Source organism: Dama dama, chromosome 31 (assembly GCF_033118175.1).
Source record: "Dama dama isolate Ldn47 chromosome 31, ASM3311817v1, whole genome shotgun sequence".
Lineage (NCBI taxonomy): Eukaryota > Metazoa > Chordata > Mammalia > Artiodactyla > Cervidae > Dama > Dama dama.
In genome coordinates this window covers 10,216,166-10,236,776 of record NC_083711.1, presented here as the reverse complement: position 1 = coordinate 10,236,776, position 20,611 = coordinate 10,216,166, and the positions used below count along the sequence as shown (strand labels likewise).

Sequence of the window (20,611 nt, the reverse complement as noted above, 5' to 3'; positions counted from 1 at the left end):
CCTCCCTCACTGTGGATCTCCCTTCGGCTCTCATCCCCATTTTAATGTTCCCCCATATAGCACATCTCCTCAGAGTAAGATGTCCAGAATCACTGTATCCATCGCCTCATCTCTCCTTCTCTCCCATACATATACTTATACAGGCTTTTGAACCCATCACTCCAATGAAACCACATTTCCCGAAGCCACCCAGGAGCTTTCCCCTTGCTAAATCGGTGGCAAGTCTCAGCGCTCCTCTGACCAACAACGGCCTCTGACAGTTGCTGTCTCCCTCCTCCCGGGGACCTTCCTTCACTCTGCTTCCAGAGTACCTCCCTCTCCTGTTTCCCAGCTCCCTGGCTGTGCCTTTGAGGGTGGGACAGTACAGGACAGTGGGTAAAAGCAAAGGAGTTGGCATGAGGGTACTTGAATTCTAGGCACTGCCACATGGAGCTGTGACCCTTGGGCACGTTACTTCATCTGTTTATGCCTCTGATGCCCCATCTACAAAATGGGGATAACTGTGTTGACTTCAAAGGACTGTAAGGCTTAAATGATTGATATATACAAACTCTTTAGTTCTCTGTACTGTATTTTCATCTGCTAAATGCTGCAGTATTCCTGGGCTGATCCCTCGCACTACATCCCCTCCCTAGGTCATTTCATGACTGGTGGCTGTAAATATCATTTGTATTTGCTGACAACACCAGAACTTATCTTTACCAGTTGTTTAGCTGACAGCAGCACCTAAATGTCACGACATCCAACATATTTAACTTGACATCCTCGCCCTAAACCCACTCTTCTTTGAGGTCTTCCCATTTCAGGAATGGCAATTACACTACCAAATGCTCAGGTAAAAAAAAAAACAACATGGTAATTCTTGGCTCTTCTCTCGTATGTAAGGAATAGAGCCACTCTGAAGGCTCTATCCTCATCCAAAATAGTCCCCTCATTCCACTCTTACCAACTCTTGCAGTTTGCTTTCTCCAGAAATGCCATATACAATCCTTTGAAAAATGGAAACCAGGTCACAACAGTGTTCAAAGCTACACTTCCTGTTGCTCTCCTGACTGACCCTTGATAGCCAGCTCTGAGCTCCTCACGGCTGCACTCACACTCACCTGGTTCCCGCCCTACAGCCCTCTGCAGTGTGTTCTCAGCCCAAGCTCCCCTTCCGTCTTCTCTAAAGAAGATGCTTTTCCTCTGTATCTACACGACTCTTTCCTCTTATTACTTCTCTCTGTATTACCTCCTCAGAAGCGTTCTCCAGCCATTTTATTCAAAACAGTACACTTTACACAACATTCCTCCAATCCCGTTCTCTGTTTTACTCTCTTCACAGGAATATCTTCATGTGAAATTATTAGTTTACTTATTATCTAAGTCCCCACTAGAATGTAAGCTCCAGGAAGACAGGCCTTCTCTTGTCATTCAGGTATCTCTAGTACCCAGAAGGGTGCCTGGTCCACAGCAGGTATTGGGAGTAAACATGTTCAACATATGAATGTACAGTGGTGGCATAAACTGACAACTAAACTCATAGACAAGATACCTCTCAGGGTGTAAAAACAGTGGCTACAAGGTCCAGGTCTCTCCCCAGGGTGGTCTCTTTCCTTACCTACGAAGACCTGAAATTTATTTTGAGTAAAGCTGCAATGTTCTTTCACAACCTCCTTTTCCGCTCCCAGTCGCAGTTCCACCTTTTTTGATTCCAAAAGAATGCCACTGTGGCACTGTGCATGAACCTAATTCGAAATCTGTTCACACAAGGAGAAAGATATACCAGCCACTCTCATCTCTCCCATCAATGCCCTGAGAGCCTCTAGGCATACAGATATATGTTTGTTGTACCATTGAAAGCTGTCTTTTCTTCTTTTAAACTACAGACCTTCAGGAAATTGAAATAACAGTACAATCCAAACATATATCTCCTTTGCCTAGATTCACCAATTAATAACAATTAGGGCATAATTATTCTGAAGAGACTCCCAGGTGATTCTTCTAGCAGGTACTGTGTTGGGAGCTGGGGAGAATGAAAAAATGAACTAGTTTTCAAAGAATGAGAGAGAAGGCACGTTAGATTGCATTATACATTACTACACCAAAACAAACAAACAAACAAAAAACCAAAAAAATGGTATGGTAGCAAAGACTTAAAAGAAATTTGAATTTCAATAATATATAGTGTAAGTACACTAAGACGTGTATCTATTTTTAGCATGGCACAGGACATGAAAACCCTAATTTTAAATGAAAAACCAGAAACCATTCTCTCTTAAAAAATGACTTGTTTTTTGGGTTTTTTTTTTTTTTGCAAAATAATCTACAATATGGTTTGGTCAGTTTTCCTATAGATCTTTTATAGTTGTTTTTTAGAATTTCAGTTTGTATCTGAATTGCTATCTTAGTGTAACAGGCAAAGCATAACAGGTGTGAGTTAAGAGTTGTACTACTGGAGTCAAGAAGTCTGGGATATACTGGTAATCCATCACTGAATGAGACCATCCATAATTCTCAAGTGTTATCTGGAAAAAATCTTACCTGCAATTCTTCATAGAATTATCCTTGTCTACCAAAAATCAATCTAGAGCCCAGAGTTTCTGTCCCTCCCACCTTCCTTAGGCCCCAAAAGCTGTCAGGTTTAAATTAAAAAGAGACTCTTAAGGTTGGAGTCCTGCAGCCTAGAAGGTGCAGACAGAGATGGAGACAATGTGATAAGCACCTTTCATGTTTTTGTGCAAGACTTTTCCAAGGTTTTGTTTGAAGTGCTTTCACCTTCTGAGGAAATATAGTACATTCATGTATAAATTCATACACAAAGTAAGTATTCGTTGTGGACTGATCACTATTAATCATTCCTTGAACAATGTTTTTTATACAAAGTTGAAAGAAGCACTGTGATGAATATTTTGGAAGCATTTCTAAGTATAAAACACTAGTGGAATAATAAAATGCAATATTTAGAGTACCAATTCAAGTATTTTAAAGCTTTCAAAGAACACTTTTATATGACAAAGGAACATTTGGTAGACCCCTCTAGGGTATAATTTAATATAACCAACATCATAACCAAGTCTACAATAAGAAAAAAATTAAAATGCAAAAAATGTTTTAAACATTAGACATTACCATTAAAAAAATTGAGTTTTCTTCAGGATTCCTTTAAATGTTATTCACACTAGTAGATTGGTGCTCTAACGTTCTAATTTAAAATATTAAAAATGACACAAAAATCAAAATTCTGAGGAGAAAACTCTAAAACTAAGTGAAATCACAACTCAAAGTATCAATTTTAAAGTAAAGCTGACCCTTGAAAAACACAGATTTGAACTGTACAGACCCACTTATACAATGACTGCTTTCCCAGTAAATACATACTACAGGGTATGTAGTTGGTTGAATCTACAGATGTGGGACCTCGGCTACTGAGGGCCAACTATAAAATTAAAAGTGGATTTTCAACTGCATGGGAGTTGAAGCCCCTAATCCCAGCACTGTTCAAGAATCAAGTGGAATTACAGAACTTGACAATAAAATTGTTCATCTTCAAGACAGTATTAAGGTCACAGCTAGTGCATAAAAGCAAATATACCTGTTTTAATTTACAAACCAATTTGGTCTACAGAATTCTTGACGTGTTCAAATTTTGGGACATCAAATGCCAGGCAAGGAAGTGTGAAACATCAAGCACGAAATACATCACTACCGTCTAGCAATTTAGCTTGTAGGCTACTGATCTGTGACTTGTGCTTTAAATCTTTGGTAACAAATATAAGAAGCAATCTCACACATACCCAATTCTTAATTATAAAGTTTACCATCATTTATAGCACTGTGACAAAACTGGGGAGAATCTCTGTATAATAATAGTTAAAGAATGTATGTACCTGACAAGAAAAGAGACTTTAATTTTCCACAACAGGAATGAGTCTGACTTAGCTTAATTTCTTCCTTGAAAAGATATTTTGGATATGCTGGTAACACAATAGATATGTAACACAAACAAACATTTTTTTTGTGTATTTTTTTATTGTTTGGAACACCAAAGTAACCCAAATTTCACATTACAATGAAATTTTAAATAAGAATATGTTGTACATTGTATTAGAGATACATGTTATACATAAGTTTGGAAAAGTAATAAATACATACACTTATACAGTAAAGAGAATGTACTGAATTGCTATCATCTTTAATATTCCTTCGCTTCTAAATGGTCAACTGTAAACCATTAACTTTAATGAAATGACCACTGCTCTAGCTAGCTATTTGGGAGTGTGAGGTATTACTAAGCACAGATTCCTTTAAAATCAAGTAATGAGTTATTATTGTGCATCAAATAGTTTTTATGTTTTCAGATTGTTGGTTACTAAAACAATAAAAATCTCTAAAAGATGGAGGTGGTTCTCTACAAATCTGGTGGTGTGGGCTACCTCAGCCCAATTCCAGAAACAGATAGTCATCACTTCCAAACTAACACCTACACCTAAGTCTGATCATTCAGAAAACTCTTTAAACCAAACCATCCTTAAAGCACCCCACTGCCTCCTTCATAACCAAGGCCCACAACAGAATTTTGGGAGATCTGTTGAACATTTTATTGGCCCCTCTAGTTTAAAAATATCAATGCCACATTTCAGAAATTAAGGTCCAAGATCTCAGTAACTCTCAAGGATATATTTACCTTTCATCGTAAGAAAATAATTTGAGTATCATTAATAGGAAAAATACAGATACCATATCATGCTATTTAAATGAAATGCCACTACTATATAACTAATACACATTTTCTCACTAAGCCATGATGGAACTTCTATATATGTGAACTTATCACCTGGTTTAATATACTGTAAAATATCTGAGACAACCATGCCAAGATACATACTTTCCTGAAAAAGCTACTTCTACTGCTGACAATTAGAACAATTTAAAATAAATTATAGGTAAAATAATATAATTTTAGAATTTCCAAGTATAAATACTCTTCTTTATTCTAAATATTGTCTATGATATTTCTTACCTGTAGCACCCACCATTCACTGAGTGCCTGCTTTGTGACAGGCCCCATGTCAGCTGTTTATATACATTTATGTTAGTCCAACTGAATCATCCCAACACCCTGGTTTAACATTTTTATTTCTTTTCTCACAGATGAAGAAGCTGAAGTTTAGTATCACCTCCTAGGCTTAAAATTTTCTGTATAGTGTAATGTTGCTTTTTATTATCATAAGAGAAAACATTAGAGCACCAAGAGAAAACATGAAAGCATCTTAGTTCTAGTCTTCCGTTTCATGGTTGACATCAACAATATCCAAACTACTTACTGATCCTTTAGTACTACAAAACTGCATGTGATTACTATATTTCTTTATCAAAATGATGGAATTGTGATCAGTTTTTTTGATAAATCCTCCTTTATTTGCATGTACATTAAAAAGTCTCATTTCTATAAAAGGTCAAAATTCATGGGATACTCTTTTCAAGATTTCTAATTGAAGGGAAACAGAAGTCTATTTTTTTCATGATTCAAATAAAACTACCGCATTTTACTTAAAAGTGCTTATTTTAACAAAACTGTTCTTATTTTTATGCTATATCAGACTTTAACCTTTCCAGATCTGAAACAACCTTCATCTCCTTAATTTTGTTTTAAAAGTTAAGGACAAAGATCATCATCACAGGTGAATTATAAACAGCCCTACATTGAAAAGCGTCCGTCCAACCACTTACATAATAAATGTTCCTCTCTCATGGAGTGTCCAGTCTGGTGGGTGGGAGGAGATGGACATCTAAGCAGGTACGTTACATAACAAAAAATGCTAAGAGATTTGATTATTTTTCTAGCACTGACTAGCTTTGATTTGTTTTGTTTCACATGTTGGCTGAGAGTTTAAATTACACATTTCAGTAGTGATGAGAAATTAAGGGCAGTTTCCAAAGTCTTAACGTTAAATAAAAGGCAGGCTGTTTTTTCGTTTGTTTTTGGCTGTGCCGTGTGGCTTGCGGGATCTTGGTTCCCAGCCCAGGGACTGAACCCAAGCCACAGCAGTGAAAGCCTAGAATCCTAACCATTAGGCCACCAGGGGAATTCCCAGGGTTATTTATTCTTGAAGGTTGTTCAAAAGTAGTGGTTATCAAAATTAATGAATTTACTAAACCCAGAAAAAAGCACAAATGCAACCAAACAGTCTCAGGTCGCCTAATATCCATGGACACCAGAGTAGGAAATTTCATTTCAAAAGAGAATTCGTAATCAGGGGCATGGATGTGGGGTGAAGGAAAGAGGGTGATCAGAAAATTCTACCCAACTTAGATCCACTGTGATTCTTGTATAATCATCTTATTTCAAATATTGGGGGGTGGGGTGGGGTGGTTTGTAACAAAACTGAGATCCAAAGATACTGAGGTTTCCTGGCTCCCAGCCTACTACCGTTCCTTCTACTATGACTTCCATCAGGGCATAGACCTCTTAAGCAACTTCCCCATCAAACAAATCATTCTGCATCATTACAATGACTACTGCTACATTACTTGTGACAAATTTTAACCATAAATCCTCTTTTACTATTACCCAGTCTGTGTACTAAAATAAATAAAATTTAAGTTTATTATTAGCCTAACCTCAGTCTTGGAGAGGGCAGAAGACAGCATGCCATTTAAAAACAAATTAATTTTTTATTATAAATGTAGTACACGCAACAAAGTAAAATTTCCAACAGTCCTGAAAACTGCAGGTGAAAAGTAAAAGTCCTACATCACAAACCAATGTCCCACAGCCCTATATCCCAGGAGTATAGGGCTCTTCCCTTAAAAAATCTAAGATTAGGAAAACAAACATTTGTGCACAAACACACACCTTTAAACAATACAATGGGTTCACAGGATTTAAACATTACAATAGTAAGGATAAAGTAACTACCCATTATCAGAATCAAGCGTTAATCATAGTTAGCAATACCACTTCAAATATAATAATTTGTTATAGGGTGATCACTGTAACAAGTATATGGCATATTCACTTAAATTCAAGCAAGCAAGGGTAAGGCCTCTTAAAGGTGTGAACAATCTAAGCCACACTTCCTTGGATCTTAGAAGTTGAGTTGTGGGTAAAGAATACAACAGGTTAAGTTTTATAAGAGAAACTAAGGGGTCAGTGGAAAAGCATTGCCTGAGGCTGTGCAACTATCACTCAGGTAACAGCCATTTTATTGCAATATATCAAAGGTAGTCTCTTTGCCAGCCTACAGAGAATGCTATCAAAGTCCAGGAATTTTAAATATATAAAAATTAATCCAGATAGGAAAAAAAACTTATGTTGCTTAAAAAAAGTCTGTATCTTATTATGCAAGGATGTCTGGGGTTTTGTTAATCATGGACTATGTACCAATTCCTTTTCATAGAGATTAGTCTGACCACTTTTCTATACCAAATTGAGATGTGCAAATCCAAACTTTTATTCAGGACAGAGAAACAAACATGATTTCCTTTTTGAGGCTGTCTCTTAAGGGTAGACTTGGTGAAGACCATGTACACATATTTAAAAGAAAGATCTTCCTCCAAGAAAAACAGCCTCAGAGAATAATTTACCAAAATGAACACTGTTTCTAAAAAGCCCAACTTGGGCAGGGGAAAGAAAACTAATGATAAAAAAAATGAACTTACCAAGAAGTGAAACAGGCTGGGTTACAGGAGGGGTAGGCAGATTCGTGGGTGCAGCAGGTGGCACGGCAGAGCCATACATTTTCACACTGTCACCAGACTCGGCGTTTCCTCTAGCCCCAGACACCACTGTTGGAATGGGATTTCCAATAGATAAGTCTTTTGTAGTGTCTTCATTTATACCAGCGATAGTAGCTAAGGAATATAATTACATCAACATGTGAAGCTGAATAATTAATTATCACCCCGGTTAACATTCTTTTGCCATACTACAGATCCTATTACTGGTCCATTCTCCCTCCTACTCCCAACTCCAAGAGGACAAGTGGACACAAAGGAAAAACATGCTTACAGTTTGGGATGCTTATTGGTGGAGTGTGAGGAGGAGGAATGGATACTGGTGGAGTTATAGGAGGTGGGGGTCCAGGAGGAAGAAAACCTAGAATGAGAAAAACAATGCCAACTTAAGTTGTGTCACTTTATTTCAGGCTCTTAAAAAAAGAGTATCTTCTCAAATAACTTAGTGTACCTGGTGGCAAATGCATTGGGTTGAATCCTGGGCGCAAAAATGGTGGCGGAGGTGGAGGAGGAGGAACACCAGGACCAAAACCTGGAGGTGGAATTCCCAAAGGAGGCGTGAAAGCAGGTGGCTGGAGAGCACCAACTACAGGAGGTCCTGGCTGATGTGGAGGGACCTGGAAAGAAAGAAAGGAAAATGAAGCCACAGACCTAGCCACCCTCTCACTCAGACAGTGGGTAGGGACAAAGAAAATACCTTGCTGAAAAAAACCAGTATCTCTAAATTGTGCTTACTATGTGAATACACTTATTAGATAACATGTGGTAATCTGTACCTACTCCAAAACAATGGAAAATACATATTTTTCCCCCTTTCTAAAAATTCTGGGCTGCTTGCTCCATGTGGCTTGCAGGATCTTAGTTCCCCCACCAGGGATCGAAGCTGCAATTCTGCAGTGGAAGCATAGAGTTCTAACCATGGAGCCACCAAGGAATTTCCAGAAGTCACAGTTTGCCCTCTACTTATCAAAGCAAATACCACATTGTGATTCACCATCACCTATATTGGTGTTCTGCCAGAATAATAATGTTAAAAAACGTCTCACGGTCAGGTCAGTTAAGTTTGAGGAATACAACTCTAAGAAAAGCTACCAGGTAATTTGCACTTTAACTGTGATTAAGATCACAGTTCCTGGGGTCAAACTGCCTGTCCCCCCTTTTAAGTCATTTTGTGACCCTGAGAAAGCGACTTACATTACACTCCCCAGACCTCAATTTACTCATCTATAAGATGGAAAAGTGCCAACTCACATAATTATGGAGACTAGAGAATAAATAAATGTTGAGTGCTACTGCCTGGCATTTAATACATACCCAACACTTTAGCTATTGCTTAAAAAAACAAAAAGTATCAATCTTAACAGATTAGTCGAGTTTCTTTAAATGAGTGCTGACATACACTGAAACCTGCACTGGAAGGTCATATCCAAAAGGTTGCGTACAGAGTGCCAGCCTGGGGAATCCATTTATAAAACATCACAGCTAAGAATGTACCAAAGCATGTACTTTTCTCCTAACACTGAGAAAAATCAACAAGCTAGGCAACCCAGCCCGGAGATAGCTCAGATTTATCTGATTCAGTTTTAATATGAGAAACTGAGGAAAGAAGATACTGAAAGAAAAGAAAAATCTAGTGGATCACACATGAAAGTATGAATCAAGTACTTCTAATTCTTACCAACACATTAGTTACTTAGCTCTTAACATGTAGCAGGAAAATCACATTTCAAGTCAAAAAGTTTATGAGGTAATAATATACTGAATAACCTGGGCAGATGTAAGGCAAAATGAAATTTACCCTGGTTTTTGAAAGCATTTATAAATATTAGGTCTAAAATACCAACACATAAGAAATTAGTATGCACATCTATGTACTCACAGCTTCTGACTATGAATCTAGACATACATCAACAGTAAGATTTAGACAGGGGTCTGTCAGACACCCGTACCTGTGGAGGCGGCACTGTTATAGGCGCGGGCACAGGGATGGGAGGGACAGGCACAGGCAGAGGTTTAGGGATGGGTGACACTGCTTCTGTGTGTGCGGTTTCGGTTCCTCCATTTTGAGCAACTTCATTTTCATGCTTCTTGGGAATTCCCTTCCAATCTATGAAGAGTTAAAGAAATGTAATCAGAAAGCTCTCTGAGTTTAATATCATCAACATTAAAAAAAATAATTTCTGGGTTTAAAATTATAAACTGAAAATGTAAGCCTCTGTTGCATACATACATATATACACATATGTAATAGTTCTATTTTTTATTACTCCTGTCTTATGAGAGGAACACCAAGTCACACACACTTGGCAGAGGCAGAGATGGGATTCAACCCAGACACATTAGGCTCTTAAGTGTCTGTTCTTAACCACAATGGTGGAGGGGGAGGTCTTTGTATCAAAGACCCCGGGAGGGAGAAGCAGAGTTCTGGACCAGAGACCCCTAGAACACCTGGAGCCCAGCAGACCTTCAGCACCTGTCTGCCTGAACGGAAGTGTCGCTCTGTCCGTAAGTGAAGGTGCTGTGCTGGTGTACGGGGAAAGCCCAGCTCAGCACTCCTGACTGAAGTTCTTCAATGTCTGAAATATCTACTCTGTTTTGCCACGCCATCCTGGGCTCCTCTTTGCCCTGCTGTCTATCATCCTCCAGGTCATGTCCCCACAAGCTGGCATTTTCCCCAAGGAAAATTCCACTATCAATCTGGCATTTTTAATATCCAGGCTACAAATAACTGCATCTCCTCATCTTACATGTTTACTTTTGATGCCTTCTCTGGATAGCTAAACATTTTCAAAGAAATTATTATGAAACAGTGGATCTTACTAACAATGTTCAGTTTAAGACTCATCTGATCTGTTAGGTTTCTATACTGAAAAAGTCTACTTAAGATCTACTTAATATTATAATGAATAATGAACCCCACAATCAGCAATTATTTGCATCTGCATCTCTCCCACTAAATATAAGTTGCATAAGGGCAAAGGCCACATTTGTCTTATTCACCACTGTTCCCTTAGTTTATAATGGAGAGACCAGCACCCACATAGTGGGTATTTGAAAAAATCTCAAAAAACAGTTCCTAAGGCAAAGAATAAACATTTGTCATAGTACTACCAAGGAAATAAATATATTAACAAAAAAAATTAACTACTACTTTACCTGGATTAAGTGTATCACTGTCCAACATTCCTCCTTCACAGAAACTCTCCAGTTCTTCAGGCTTGACTTTGTCCCATGGAATATAAGTAACACCAAGTTCTACATCCCAATACTGCTTATAATCTGCCTTTATTCCTTTGTTTAGGGCCCAGGCAATCTAGTTCAACATTTGTTAAAATATAAAAAGGGAGAAGAATGTCATAAACTGAGAGCTGTTTCCCATGATTCCAATCACTCAGACTTGGTCAGCAAGGGAACAATCTGGCTTGGCTACCCGTGGGACTCACTCAAAATATCTTTGGTGCTAGGAATCTGGTTACCCTTTCATCCCACTCTTGTTTCTCCTAGAAGGAAATCTGACTGTCAATGACGTTCTTTCTCACTCTTCCAATCGCCCCCACCCATTAACCCAGAGAGCATAAAACTAAGAGAAAAGTTTATCAGGGACAGGCTGACTGGGCATAAGAAAGCAGGGAACACTTTTTAAAAGTCTTGGGTACATCAGAATTACTCAACATTAGACAAAATCCTTTTGTGGTGAAATCCAAGGGTAGAACAGTAGGTATTGGGACTTTAAGGAAACACTGAGTCTGGCCCCTCAGAGGAAGAACACCCATGCACCTATATCTTTCCCTCTATCTTCAGTGATTATTTTTCATAATTAGTTCTGAGATGGCAATCTTTAAAATTAAAATGTGAAAAATACAACATTTTTTGAATAACAAGATAAAATATTTTACAAAATGACATTATATATATTTGAAACACCAATTAAATACTTCCATGAAGCTACCTGCCCTTAAAAAAAAAAAAAAGACAAAATTCTACCATATACCTAAGCATTTAAAATTTCATGTTAACTCTTAGGAGATAAGTTTTTTAATAAAAGATGCACGTGTGACAGTTTTTAAGTCTCATGCGTCACGTCTGAAAAGAAATGAGCGATGAGTGGTGAAATAGTACCTTTATGGATTTCTGGTTCACTTTGTAGTTCCCTCGGCTGAGTTTCTGCAGGGCACGGTAAGCGTCTTGCCTATGAACCATAACAATATAGGCACAACCTCTGGGAGGGATCATCTGCTCCAAAATATTTTCATATTATGAAATATAATAACAAAACCAAAAAGTAACAAGATATAATATTAAGCAGTCAGTTCCAACAACCCCAACCCCTTGCACCCTCCAGACCCTGTGTTCTACAACTGGAGATTTAAAAAAATTTGAAAATTGGTGGTTCCAGTTTAGTCTCAACTGCCAGTCATCAACAATCTACAGTTCCAAGCTTTGTTATATAAAGCCATTTTTAGAAAAAGATTTTAGATTAAATTTGGTTATCCAGAAAATTTAGTTAAATGCTAAACAAAAACTTAGAACACCTCAACTCCAGCCACATCTTCTACAAACCTAGACCAATTTTAACTTAGGTCTCAAGTCCTTAATTTCGCAAAATAACACTGACCACTTCTATCTACTCTTGTTAAGAAATTTAATAAATACTCACGTTAATTGATTCAATTGGACCAAACTCTTCTAAAAGACTGGCAACATCCTGCTGAGTAGTCCTTTTGTCCAGCTGTCCTACCCAGAGTGTAGTACTACAAACTTAAAATAAAATTATAATCATAAAAGTATACACATTCCATACTGAGCAGCTCTGTACTTTACATGAAAAAAATCATTACAGAAAACATGCATGAGTTCCATTATGATATCCACAAGTTAAGCATAAAGCACTCAACCACTCAGTCCTGTACGACTCTTCTCGATCCCATGGACTACAGCCCGCCAGGCTCCATGGCATTTCCCAGGCAGGAATACTGGAGTGGGTTGCCATTTCCTCCCCCAGATCTCTTGTGTCTCCTGAAACTACAGGCAGATTCTTTACCACTGAGCCACCTGGAAAGCCCAAAATCCCATATAAGTTTTAAAAATTCTAGAAAATTATGGCAGTACTTCCAGAAATGGAACCAGGATAGTGAAAGGTAAACTGATGAGGTGGGAAGACACTGGTCTTTTGAAGACACATCTGAAGATTTCATCTCTATAAACTAGAGTCAGAGAGGCAGCACTGTGCCCGAGATCGTCCTTGGCAAATTGAGCAAAGGAGTTAAAGCCTTGATCCCAACGACCTTGATCACCAACCAATTCAGTGCTTTTGTTCACTCTAAGTAGCTGTCCCTTTTCAACTGTCGAGTGTAATGATTTTTGTTTCATGCTGTGTCCTACATAATAAGCCCTGCAGGGTCAGAAGTTTTATATATGCCCAAGTCATATTATCAATCAAAATTTCATTAACAGCTATAGAGTCATATCAAGAATATCTACTATACCTTCTTAAACATATTCTAACATCATGAGACTCAGGAGACAGTGCAAGCTGACACACCCTATAAACTGTGTATCTTTATAAAGTAAGAGCGCATCAGTTGTCCTGGAGGGGAACCTCCGCCTTTCCTCAGTGTGTAGAACTAGCTAACAGCTCTATTTCATGCATTTGATTCAAGACACACTATTGCTCATCACTGTTAGCTTGGCTCACTCTTAATTGCTGCTTTACAGTCAGCTACAGGTACAAAAGCAAATCTAAAGGTATACGCCAAAGCACAGATAAGACACAATAAAGCAGTATTTTGCTAACTGGTTACAAAGCATTTAAAACTCATGACATGAAAAAAAAAATGCAGGAAATGTGAATATAAATGTTCATTTACCACTCGCGGTTTCCGCTTTGATCTGAGGAAGGCCTTTTTGTCGGCGCTCTCTTTCCTTTTCTCGATCCCGTCGTTCTTGGGATCGAGACCGAGGAGAATGTCGGCGTCTATCTCTGGACCGAGATCGAGAACGTCGATGACGAGACCTTCGAGATCTAGAACCAGATCGAGATCGTCTCCTTTTTGGTGACCTAATATTTTCAGGACAAGGGAGAATGGATTAATATATGGAAATAAAACTTCAGCATGTGCTAATGGGAAGAAGAAAAAATACAACTAGGTAATTTAATGTAAGATATGTGAGAATTTGTAAGATGTGTAAGAACTGGACAGTAGGGAATTCATTTTAAGGATTTTTAATATGCTCTAAGTTAGAAAGCACATATATATTATAAACAAGTTTGCTAACTTATAGAAGTATCTCTCATCTTTGATACCTCTAGTACTATTTTAAATGACATCTTTGTAATGAAAAAGCTAATGTCATCACAGAGATATACCGTGATTGCTATTCTCTATCTTCTCAGAAAGATCTGATTATAGTATTCCTTAATTTTTTTCCACCTTTTTTTTTTTGCTTGATCAATTGGTAAAGGAACTTTGAATACATAAATCTTACAATTCCATGCATATTTGTAAACAGGCATTAGAGAAACTCAGAGGGAAAAAATATTGGTTAAGATGACTTAGTTTTTTAAAATTAATATATCTTCTGCCTCCATTTCACTCATACATACAAACATACCAAGTGTTATTTCATTAATCCCATACATCTGAAAACAATCCAACTTGATTTACTAAGTCTCTTAAAACATGCACATGTCGATTAACATTTTCTATAAGCTACCTGGATGCCGATCTAGATCTTGACTTTCTGTGATCAGATATGTGCCGCTTAGCCTCTTGAATACAAGGTTGTTCTACTTCCATTTCCTTTAAAAAGAAAAACAAAATACAAAACCCATCATTAAAGGAGAAAATGGAAACTATAAATAGAAAAAAAAGAGTCCAAAAACTTACAAAATGCTAAATTACAAATCTCTTGCCCGGAAAGTTCTCTCTTGATTACTTGAGACCTAATTACTAGCTTAATGATGACTGGGCATGAGTGGGAAAAGTTTTTTCATATGGTTCACAAACTTAGAAGAAATACTTATCTACTTATGGAAATTATTTTGTGAAAGTTAACATACTGTGTTAACAAACCATCACCTAAAGCAGTGAATTAGGCACTGTTTAAGCATTCCATGCTCTCTGTCAATCCTCATGAACCCTATGAAAATTTATAGTATTATTATGTCCACTTCCCAAATGAAAACGTTAGGTCACAGAGAAGGTGAATATGTGCCCAAAGTTAATAGCCTTTCTTTATAATCAAAACTGAAGATAGAAAGTCAACAAACAGGCAGGAATCCACTTATAAATCAAGGGAACCAAAAAATAATCAGCAACCGGAGAATGAAACTTTACCTGATGTGCCTTCTGTGTAAGTGGCTCATTTTGTGCCTGAAAGGAAGTTTGGAAGGGCTGCTGCACAGGTGGAGTTGGAGGAATCACGGGCTGAGCCATGGGAGGAAACGGAGGTGTAGGAAGAAGGCCAAAGCCTGGCATCTGTCCATTAGGAGGAAGTGGAACCTTGTTTGTTTTAAAAAAAAAAACAAAAAAAAAACCAACTTGCATGAGTAGATTTTAAGTAACTGCTACCAAAAATAATTTTTAAAAAATTTAGTTAACTTTATATAAAACTAAAACATCTTCAATAAATTTTGATCAAGGAAAAACTATGACATTCAACCATGACTGACAATTTCTACACATACATTTTATTCAAAAAAATTGCTTATATCCAAGAATACAGCTTAAAAATCCTACAACTCATTTTAAAATTGACACACATGTCAGGTTTTATAATTTAAAAACATACCTTCATTTATATGAGGAGGCAAAGTGACAGACTTAACTTAAACTCAGAGGTACTCTACTGCAAATTTTCTCTCTTCAACTTTAAAGGCAATTAAGCTTTAGGGGAGGAAAAGTACTGACTTGTAAGTTTGTGTTAAAAATTTTACTCCAAGGGGAGTTTCAGCCAACATGCCTACAGACCGAATATATTTAGGGTTTGAAATATCGTAATAATGAGAGTATTATGTCACAATCTAACAATTTTATACATGTAACATTCTTATGCTGATACAACAGAAAGTATAACTGTAATGTCACTATAATATAAAAAAGCAATCTTTCTAAATTATTAATAAACTATCAATAATTGTTAAACATTTGGAATTAAGTTCAGAGGTTTCACCTGTATTTTAAACAGGCTGATAAAATATTTCTTTAATTTCATCTATCAACAAGTTCTGCCAAGAGAACACACTGGTCATAGCAAATACCCTCTTCCAACAAAACAAGAGAAGACTCTACACATGGACATCACCAGATGGTCAACACCAAAATCAGATTGATCATATTCTTTGTAGCCAAAGATTGAGGAGATGAAGTCAGCAAAAACAAGACCGGGAGCTGACTGTGGCTCAGATTATGAACTCCTCTATTGCCAAATTCAGACTTAAATTGAAGAAAGCAGGGAAAACCACTAGACCATTCAGGTATGACCTAAATCAATCCCTAATGATTATACAGTGGAAGTGAGAAATAGATTTAAGGGATTAGATCTGATAGACAGAGTACCTGATGAACTATGGACGCAGGTTCATGACACTGTACAGGAGACAGGGAGTTAACACCATCCCCAAGGAAAAAAAATGCAAAAAAGCAAAATGGCTGTCTAAGGAGGCCTTACAAATAGCTGTGAAAACAAGGGAAGCGAAAAGCAAAGGAGAAAAGGAAAGATATACCCATTTGAATACAGAGTTCCAAAGAATAGCAAGGAGAGATAAGAAAGCCTTCCTCAGTGATCAGTGCAAAGAAACAGAGGAAAATAATAGAATGGGAAAGAACAGAGATCTCTTCAAGAAAATTAAGAGGTACCAAGGGAATATTTCATGCAAAGATGGGCTTAATAAAGGACAGAAATGGTATGAACCTAACAGAAGCAGAGAATATTAAGAAGAGGTGGCAAGAATACACAGAAGAACTGTACAAAAAAGATCTTCACGACCTAGATAATCACGATAGTGTGATCACTCACCTAAAGCCAGACATCCTGGAATGTGAAGTCAAGTGGGCCTTAGAAGCATCACCACAAACAAAGCTAGTGGAGGTAACAGAATTCCAGTTGAGCTATTTCAAATCCTGAAAGATGATAATGTGAAAGTGCTGCACTCAATATGCCAGCAAATTTGGAAAACTCAGCAGTGGCCACAGGACTGGAAAAGGTCAGTTTTCATTCCAATCCCAAAGAAAGGTAATGCCAAAGAATGTTCAAATTACTGCACAATTGCACTCATCTCACACAATAGTCAAGTAATGCTCAAAATTCTCCAAGCCAAGCTTTAGCAATACGTGAACTGTGAACTTCCAGATGTTCAAGCTGCTTTTAGAAAAGGCAGAGGAACCAGAGATCAAATTGCCAACATCTGCTGGATCGAAAAAGCAAGAGAGTTCCAGAAAAACATCTATTTCTGCTTCACTGATTATGCCAAAGCCTTAGACTGTGTGGATCACAATAAACTGTGGAAAATTCTGAAAGAGATGGGAATACCAGACCACCTTATCTGCCTCCTGAGAAATCTGTATGCAGGTCAGGAAGCAACAGTTAGAACTGGACATGGAACAACAGACTGGTTCCAAATAGGAAAAGGAGTACGTCAAGCCTGTATATTGTAACCGTACTTATTTAACTTATATGCAGAGTACATCATGAGAAACGCTGGGCTGGAGGAAGCACAAGCTAGAATCCAGATTGCTGGGAGAAATATCAATAACCCCAGATATGCAGATGATACCACCCTTATGGCAGAAAGTGAAGAAGAACTAAAGAGCCTCTTGATAAAAGTGAAAGGGGAGAATGAAAAAGTTGGCTTAAAGCTCAACATTCAGAAAACTAAGATCATGGCATCTGGTCCCATTACCTCATGGGAAATAGATGGGGAAACAGTGGCTGACTTTACTTTCTTGGGCTCCAAAATCACTGCAGATGGTGACTGCAGCCATGAAATTAAAAGATGCTTACTCCTTGGAAAGAAAGTTATGACCAACCTAGACAGCATATTAAAAAGCAGAGACATTACTTTGCCAACAAAAGAAGGTCCGTCTAGTCAAGGCTATGCTTTTTCCAGTGTTCATGTATGGATGTGAGAGTTGGACTATGAAGAAAGCTAACTGCCAAAGAATTGATGCTTTTGAACTGTGGTGTTGGAGAAGACTCTCGAGAGTCCCTTGATCTGCAAGGAGGTCCAACTAGCCCATCCTAAAGGAGATCAGTACTGAGTGTTCACTGGAAGGACTGATGTTGAAGCTGAAACTCCCAATACTTTGGCCACCTGATGCGAAGAGCTGACTCATCTGTAAAGACCCTGATGCTGGGAAAGATTGAAGGCAGGAGAAAAAGGGGATGACAAAGGATGAGATTATTGGATGGCATCACCGACTCAATGGACATGAGTATGGGTAAACTTCAGGACTTGATGATGGACAGGGAGGCCTGGAGTGCTTCAGTCCATGGGGTCACAAAGAGTCGGACACGACTGAGCGACTGAACTGAACTGATCAGGTCACTAAATCACAGTGTCAATTTCATATGACCAAGTACAGGCATATCTCAAGATATGATGGATTCGATTCCAGATCACTGAAATAAATACTGCAATAAAGTGAGCCACATGAATATTTTGGTATTCCAAAGCATATAAAACTTATGCTCACACTTACTGCAGTTCAGTAAGTGTGCCATATATCCAAATAAAACAATGTATATGCTTTAACTAAAAAATACTATCTTGCTAAAAAAGATGCCAATAATCATTTGACAACCCATGGTTGCCATAAACCTTCAATTTGTTTAGAAAAAAAACAAAAAAAGTGTAAGATCTGTGAAAAAGAAAAAAAAACAAGGTATGCCTTTATATATAATGAATTGAACATGATACAGATAAGAAAATGAATATATTCTAAAAGGTTTCTTAGAACACTTTCTAAATAAGTCTATAAAGGAGCATTTTCCAAAGGCTGGCTGTACAACAGAATCATCACTTAATTAAAATAAATAGCTGCTATCCAAAAGTCTACAAGCAATAAATGCTGGAGAGGGTGTGGAGAAAAGGGAACCCTCTTACACTGTTGGTGGGAATGCAAACTAATACAGCCACTATGGAGAACAGTGTGGAGATTCCTTAAAAAACTGGAAATAGAACTGCCATATGACCCAGCAATCCCACTCCTGGGCATACACACCAAGGAAAGCAGATCTGAAAGAGACACGTGCACCCCAATGTTCATCACAGCACTGTTTATAATAGCCAGGACATGGAAGCAACCTAGATGCCCATCAGCAGACGAATGGATAAGGAAGCTGTGGTACATATACACCATGGAATATCACTCAGCCATTAAAAAGAATTCATTTGAATCAGTTCTAATGAGATGGATGAAACTCGAGCCCATCATACAGAGTGAAGCCAGAAAGATAAAGACCAATACAGTATACAAACGCATATATATGGAATTTAGAAAGATGGTAACAATAACCCTATATGCAAAACAGAAAAAGAGACACAGATGTACAGAACAGAGTTTTAGACTCTGTGGGAGAAGGCGAGGGTGGGATGTTCAGAGAGAACAGCATTGAAACAAGTATACTATCAACGGTGAAACAGATCACCAGCCCAGGTTGGATGCATGAGACAAGTGCTCAGGGCTGGTGCACTGGGAAGACCCAGAGGGATGAGATGGGGAGGGAGGCGGGAGGGGGAATCGGGATGGGGAACACATGTAAATCCATGGCTGATGTTAATGTATGGCAAAAACCACTACAATATTGTAAAGTAATTAGCCTCCAACTAATAAAAATAAATGGGAAAAAAAAATAAAATAAATAAAGATTCTCTAAGATTGACCATAGCACTGGAAGTCTAGGATATGTATTTTTTAGTATGTTCCTCCAATTGAGATGTACAGTCAAGTTTAGAAAACTCTGAATTAGAGGATTTATTAAAATAAATCCAACAAACAAACTTAGTCTAACTTCCTGAAATTCTCCAGTATGATGTCCTCCTTATACTGCAGATTTCAAACCATATTCCTGAATGCTGAAGAGCTGAAAGCCCTCTAAAGCAACAAGTCACACAACGTTAATAAAGAAAAAAGGGAGACTTCCCTGGCAGTCCAGTGGTTAAGACTCTGTGCTCTCAATGCAGGCAGCACAGGTTCAACCCATGTCTGGGGAACTAAGATCCTGCATAACACAGTGTACTACAAAAATAAATAAGTAAATAAAAGGGGGGGGGGCGGGGGGAGGCTTCTCAAAAGGGGAAAAGCTGTATAACTAAATAGGTCAGTTCCTTAAAATAGAACCAACTCTCTCTCTCTCAACTATTTAAATAAAAATACCAATTAAATTATTAACATGAATATTTAGCATCCTTGTTTTAATTAAAGCAAAAAAGCAACTCAAATCAGTTATGTGCTCGACAGCTTTTAGTCCAGCTTAAGGACTATTTAGCCACCCACACAGCTAAATACTACTACTCTGGGAAGTGCAACCCAGATGCGCTAATGAACACATTTCAGTAATTAGAAAAGCCTCTACCTGATGGTGCACTGGATCCTGCTGCACTGTCATCATTCGAGGCGGGAACTGATCCATGTTCTGATGTTGGGTATATGCTGGTTGTGGCATGCCATCTCCAGGAAACCCACTAAAAGAGATGAGCAGTCCACTTTTTACCCATTCAAAAACACATCATTCTTGGCCACATTTACACTACAGAAACTTACAGAATGCTGTTCAGGAGTTGTTAACAATCAACATTTTACTGAATCATTTACTTATTTGCCTATATTAATTTAAAAACTCAGCATTATTTCCAAAATAAAAGTCATTTTTTATTGTAAATCGGACAGGA

General features: G+C 37.8%; 1 protein-coding gene across 2 annotated transcripts in view; it reads right to left on the bottom strand.

Annotated features, from left to right (window-relative positions):
• The window catches only part of SCAF4 (SR-related CTD associated factor 4), a 60,865-nt gene that overhangs the window by 8,001 nt on the left and 32,253 nt on the right, over positions 1 to 20,611 (bottom strand). Inside the window, exons 9-19 of one of the 2 annotated variants that reach the window (XM_061134294.1) lie at positions 20,296 to 20,404; positions 15,057 to 15,221; positions 14,434 to 14,519; positions 13,587 to 13,777; positions 12,377 to 12,477; positions 11,839 to 11,952; positions 10,876 to 11,032; positions 9,669 to 9,826; positions 8,171 to 8,336; positions 7,994 to 8,080; positions 7,645 to 7,836 (exon numbers count right to left, since the gene is read on the bottom strand). In XM_061134294.1, the coding sequence (XP_060990277.1) occupies positions 7,645 to 7,836; positions 7,994 to 8,080; positions 8,171 to 8,336; positions 9,669 to 9,826; positions 10,876 to 11,032; positions 11,839 to 11,952; positions 12,377 to 12,477; positions 13,587 to 13,777; positions 14,434 to 14,519; positions 15,057 to 15,221; positions 20,296 to 20,404 (1,526 nt within the window). The remainder of the gene's footprint in view (positions 1 to 7,644; positions 7,837 to 7,993; positions 8,081 to 8,170; positions 8,337 to 9,668; positions 9,827 to 10,875; positions 11,033 to 11,838; positions 11,953 to 12,376; positions 12,478 to 13,586; positions 13,778 to 14,433; positions 14,520 to 15,056; positions 15,222 to 20,295; positions 20,405 to 20,611) is intronic. The other variant, XM_061134295.1, reaches the window with a different exon arrangement.